General features: G+C 40.4%; 1 protein-coding gene across 2 annotated transcripts in view; it reads right to left on the reverse strand.

The window, feature by feature from the left end:
- Positions 1 to 668: 668 nt before the first annotated feature.
- Positions 669 to 6,116, reverse strand: part of stat5a (signal transducer and activator of transcription 5a) — an 88,632-nt gene continuing 83,184 nt past the window's right edge. For both annotated transcript variants that reach the window (XM_014023166.1, XM_014023159.1), the window contains 4 exons: positions 3,807 to 3,962; positions 3,647 to 3,698; positions 3,109 to 3,216; positions 669 to 2,720 (listed from right to left, as the gene is read on the reverse strand). In XM_014023166.1, coding sequence (XP_013878620.1) covers positions 2,597 to 2,720; positions 3,109 to 3,216; positions 3,647 to 3,698; positions 3,807 to 3,962 — 440 coding nt within the window. In that variant the 3' untranslated portion in view covers positions 669 to 2,596. The remainder of the gene's footprint in view (positions 2,721 to 3,108; positions 3,217 to 3,646; positions 3,699 to 3,806; positions 3,963 to 6,116) is intronic.

Here is a 6,116-nt window from a genome sequence, read left to right on the forward strand (position 1 = left end):
GAAATTAAGTGTTAACGAGCAGTTGGACAGGTGTACCTAATAAAGTGGCCGGTGAGTGTATATATCTAAGTTAAATAATTTTTTTCTTTACATTGAGTTTTTTGTTTAGACATGAAGAATGGTGTTTAGTTTACTTGCCAAAAATAGCTAAAATTCTTTTTTTGTTTGTTTTACGAGGCATGCTGGAACTCACTTAAAAGTTTGAAGCTAAAAGTTAACTTGGGACATCCCTTTGCACAAAAACGTTCAACTCCACCACTGGCAGTGTTGGCAAAAATCTCTTATAAAACAGGTTTTAATGTAACTCTTGGAACGTAACATTTGCATGTACATCTACAAACGATTACCTTTTGGAGTCGACCTAAATAAAGATGGCCGCTATGGCCAAACTGACCTGAAACACAAAAACGTAACTATTTTAGTTTTACAGATATTTTAGCACAATATCTACAGAACAGCAGAGTCAACCCCAGTGTTCACACAGATTTGGGCCTTTGTTTTTGCACTGTTGGCTCCACACGTGTGCATGTTGTCAGTTAATCTAACACACGGGATTTGTCCGAGTGAAAAAGCGTCCAGAGTTCACCCGCTTCTCTCCAGACGCCAGCTGTGATCCGCTGGATCCCGGCCACGAGCAAGAATAAAACGGTCACGGAAAACACAATGAATGCATTTATTTATAAAACTTTTATTTCTTTCTTTTCAACTCGACAGGTGTGTTTCTTGGAAAACCTCCAAGTGACGAACCCAAAAAAACAAAAACAACCCACAAACATGGTAACGTACAACAACACACAGCGCCATCTACGTGCGTCATCAAAAAAAATACACGGTCTACAGTGGAACAGAACCTCAAACATGACCAGGAGGGTGCTAATGAGGGACCTGTCGTTAAATCTCCCACACGGCTCGAGATTTCTACAACAGAACAGAAAAGTTGAATAGAACAGATAAAAATGAGGGAATATTTGAAATGTTGTGATACTGAGAAAACATCCATTACTCTTCTGATTGCCAAGTGCTCCGTTTCCTTCAGCCAGTACTTCCAAACACACAAACCCTGAATGAACTGTGTGTAATTCCTCAGGGTAATCACATTCAGCTGCAGACTGCCACAGAAACGCTACAATAGATAAAATAAAATTGTTTTCTGTGTACATAAAACTCTCTTCTCTTTTTTTTTTTATTTATTTTTTTTGGCTTGTATGTCGGTTTCTGCAACAATTCATTCCTGAGGTGCAATACTGTTTTGAACAACAACGATCTCTGCGTACCGAAAAGCAGCATACACAAAAACACACAAAAAGAAATAGTCCGAACAAACAAAATGAACAAAAATACTTCAATCCTACACTGTGAGAATGTGGCAGCGGAGCAACAGATTTGACAGAGCGTCCGTGCTACCTGCTAGTCCGTGTTGTCGCAGAGAGACGTGCACATGCTTGTTACGCCACAGTGTCATCATGTAGTTACACAGAGAAAAAAAAAAGAAACAAAGTTAGGCAGAGGACATCAATTTTTTTTTTAAGCATACCAATCAAAACGTAAGACACTTCATGATACCGGATGTCTTCATGTGAGTGGTTTTCAAGCATTAAAACGGTCAGCCCGTGCAGCGAGGGATCTTCTTCACGTGGGTTGAAGCGAATCACCAAGAACATTCACCAACCGAAGAGAGAGGACGGCGCGGACGAAAAAAAAAAAAAAACATGCGAACCAGCGCTAACAGYGGCTGTCAGTGGACTAATGCGAGGTAGCATCGATGAGTGGAGCGGTGGGACCTGAGAGGATAAGCAGGCAGCGCTAGGTAAATGCTTAGGTTTGCATTTCTGTGTCCAAACAGAAGAAAAATAGCCCTGTGAGAGCAAAGGGAGGTGCACAAGCTCCTCTCCTCTGCAGCTGGTGAACAAATCGGAAACAAATAAATCTTGAGCTCGCGTACCGTGTTCAAAATGTGTGTGCCGTTAGGCGCGGAGAGCAACGAGCGCCGCTCCCGCCTTTTCAGGTTAGTGTACTGCATATACATCTGAATAACTGGCAAGCAATGAATTAGAATATAATTTATAAGAGCAAAAGCAAAAAACTCCGCTTTAAAGTTTTTTTCTTTTTTTGTCAAAAAGGGGCAAGGTCAGTGTCATGAGCGAAATAGTAACCAATTTACAAAGTAGATAATATAAAATAAAAACATTCAGCTCTGGAAATAACATCATACAATAGCATATTTCTTTTTTTTTTTTCCTCCAAAATGAGTTTAAAATCAATTGAAAATACATGCACGATTTCAAGGACAATATTTCTTATTTTCTTTTTTTTTCACAATACTGTAACATTGTAGGTTCTGCAGTAAATATAGTCWGTTTTACAAACACATACGGACACAAACTAGAAGAGATAACTGACTTGCATGCTTTTTACTCTGAAAGGGAAAATAAAATCACAGCCGTTATTAACAGTTTTACATTATAGCTAAATGAAAAAAAAAATGAAAAAAAAGAGATGAAATGGAATTAAACCATGTCAAAGTGAGTGGGGTCAGTCTGGTGGGAGGTGGGGTGGGGGTGTGGGGGCAGGACTCGTTTGGTGGCGTTTGAAATGGTCAGGACTGCTGGCCGCCCCACTGGCTCTCTACGGGCCTCCGGAGGAGCTCCTCCACGTGCCTCGCCACGTCCATGGTGTCGTCCAGGTCGAAGTCTCCGTCCCCGTCCAGCACTGGGTCGGTCCTGCCGCCGCAAACAGAAAACAGACACAGTTTGACCAGCTGGCAGCACAACACACACACACACACACACACACACACACATGCACACACACACACACACACACACACATGCACACACAAGAGAGACTCACACGAATAAATAATATTTTCCTTTTTTTCTTTTCTTTTTCTTTTTTTACCGTGTCCCGTCCGACAGTGTGCGACTCAGAACTGACGTCTGAGTGTCCAAATGATGCAGCGTAACGGCATTTCACCGTGATGCTCCACTTGATTTACATCGAAACCTTTATTATCAATTCTTTTGGGATTAATTYGTAACGGACACCGAGACGGAAAAAGTAAACAAAGAWGAGACAAAGGAWTAAACAACATTTTCAAAAGTAACTTACATRGTTTGATAGATGCCGTAGGTGTGAGAGTGATTGACAGGCGCTGGGGAGGCGCCGTGATCCATATATGTCGGGGTTCCGATTGGTTCTGGATTAGCTGTAGCAAAGCTGTGTAGACACACACACACACACACAAACACACCTGTTGTAAGCCTAGGTTAAAAGCCTGTGAGTCTTTGTTCAGCTGTTGCCTAAGCAACTGTCCTCAGCGTGTTGCTCAGGCTATTCTATATCATTATAGTCATTCTCTGTCCTGCAGCTGAACCAAGCATGGAGATAGGCAGGCAGCGCAGCTTGCTAACTAACAAGCCTAACTCTAATGATGAGTGRAAGACGAGCTCCTGCAGGAACTCCGGCCTTCCCTAATTGGCCTCCTCCAACTTCAACAGCTAACTAATGGCTGATCTAAATTCAGGGTCCGGTACATTGTGATTAACTCTAAATGTTGCTCCAGAGTGTGCGRAGGGCAGAAAGGAAGTAAGAAGAAGACGGAGCAGAAATGGAGGGAAAGAACGGACAGAGAGAGATGGGTACTTACTCAGGCACCACCTGTTTGATCTGTGGTTTCACATACCCATCCACCGCCTTAGCTTTAACACAAGAACAGGCACAGGTTAGCCATTAGCTCTGACGTTTTGTCAWCAACAAGAAAACATAGTTTGCATCTGCATTACTGCATTTTATRGTAAGTCACTTACAAAGAGGCGGGGTGTAATACTTGGAGAAAACTTCATCTTTGGGTCTGTCGGGGTAGAGGAACAGCAGGTGATTGAGATCGCTAATTCTGTCAGCCAGAGAGCGAATGGAGAAGTCTTTGGTTGTGTAGGGCATGAGGTTCCAAACCATCCGTTCACCTAAATAAACAAACATTTTTAATTACCAGGGTTTTTTAAAATTCAATTTCAATTCAAAAAATGTATTCATTTCATTAAAAAAATACTATATACAATAATAAAAAATAAACCAAAACAAAAAAAAATACAAATCAAAATGAAATTAAAGGTAGCAGAAGAAGAATAAATCTTATTTTGTCTGCCCCTTTCCAAACCAGAAAATATTCAAACTAAACATAATTTACAAAACAATACTAAATAACATAAAATTAAAAAAAATTAAAAATAAAAAAAACAACATAAAAAACATCAACTCAAACAACAAATCAAATAGCTTCACATTTTACTTTTCATAAATCTTCAAAAAACTTGCTTTTATCTGTCTCTTAAATATTTACATTGATCTGGCATTTTTAAGATCATCTTCCAGACCATTCCATAATCCTATACCCTGGATTAAACTATACCCTGGATTAAAGTACATCTTTCTTTCAAGTAAGTACGAAAATAGGGCTTCACAAACGTCCTGATGCATCTCAGTAATCCAGGTAAAAAAATCAAAAAGAAAAAAATTGTATAGGTCTTCTGGACGGGTTCTTCTCTAATGAAACGTTTCGTCTCTCCTCCAAGAGACTTCTTCAGTCTGAGAGTTTCAGGCAAAATTCAGGCTTYTAAGCCCTGCCTCCATGTGACTGATACATCACATGCTATCGTTCACACCTAATTAATACCCATTGTCAACTGGGGGGTGGAGTGACACTGCCAATAGCAGCACTGTAGGAGGGGGACAACTGAAAACGGAGGCCTCCACCTCTGTTTAATGATGGACGGTCTTTCTTCACAAAAATGGCTTCTTTTACTCCTCTCTCAAACCAACGTTCCTCTCTATCAAGAATGAGAACATCCTCATCTCTGAAAGAGTGACCACTGGCCTGTAAATGAGTGAAAACTGCAGAGTTCTGGCCATYAGATGTAGCTCGTCTGTGTTGGGACATTGGGGCTTCACAAACATTTCCATCCCCTTTAGATAATAACAACTGTCTCCCTTAACCAAGCTTACCTGAATGTTGGAAGGTAATATGTTTCTGTGAGCCTTGTACATAAACAGTAAATTATTGTTGTCAATCAAATCATAGAATTTCAAAATTTTCAGTTTACAAAATAATGCATTAGACGGATGGTTGTAATCTTTTCTCGCGATAATTCTTACGGCTCTTTTTTTGTAAAACAAAAATCGGGATTTGTAATTGTTTTGCAAGCTTTACCCCAGATTTCAATACAGTAAATTAAATGTGGAACAGTTATTGAATTGTACAAGACAAGCAGAGCTTTTTTACTCACAAACGCGAACAACAACGTAGCCTTTTAGGTGTGGCAGGTGGAGCAGGAAGCAGGTTAGTGGCAACAGAACATTAGAGTTCGTTTAGAGGCAACTGATGAATAAAATGAGTTCATCTCTGAGAGGTTAATTGGTTGTTAAAGGGAGAAAAGTGTCAGGGTTCTACACATGAGGGAGTCTGACCACTCATAATTACTTCACACAATCAAACAAACAAAAAAAAAACTCTTTAGTGGCATGCAGATAATCATAGTCTGTGTTTTCTAAGCCTCATTAAAAGGCAGGTTATCCCTGATTACAGTTGTATTTACTGCCCGACGCCAAAGGTGAAGACGGTCTGTAGCAAAAATAGATCTCACAAAATCACAATAAACTTTAATAACACTTTCATTAAGTAATCGTTTAGCTAAGCTGACATCTACGACTAATTTTAGAGCGGCTGTGGTGGAGTGGTTAGTCGTCCTGGAACCAGAAGGTCAYTGGTTGGATCCCCCGTCTCAGCCGTCTCAGTCATCGTGTCCTTGGGCAAGACACTTCACCTGCCTTGCCTGCTGATGGTGGTCAGAGGGTCCGGTGGCAGCCCTGCCTCTTTCAGTGTGCCCCAGGGCAGCTGTGGCTACAATGTAGCTTACCACCCATGCATGGTGGTGAGCTACAATGTAGCTTACCACCATGCATGGGTGAATGTAAGTGTAAAGCGCTTTGGGGTCCTAGTGGACTTGATAAAGAGCTCTATAAGTTCAGACCATTTAATTCATTTTTTAGCTGTCAAAAGAATTTAAGGTTTTATTCCAATAACCAATGAATTATGAACAAAATTTTTTTAATTTTGACCT

The sequence above is a fragment of the Austrofundulus limnaeus genome, unplaced genomic scaffold (genome assembly GCF_001266775.1).
Source record: "Austrofundulus limnaeus strain Quisiro unplaced genomic scaffold, Austrofundulus_limnaeus-1.0 Scaffold4, whole genome shotgun sequence".
Taxonomy (NCBI): domain Eukaryota; kingdom Metazoa; phylum Chordata; class Actinopteri; order Cyprinodontiformes; family Rivulidae; genus Austrofundulus; species Austrofundulus limnaeus.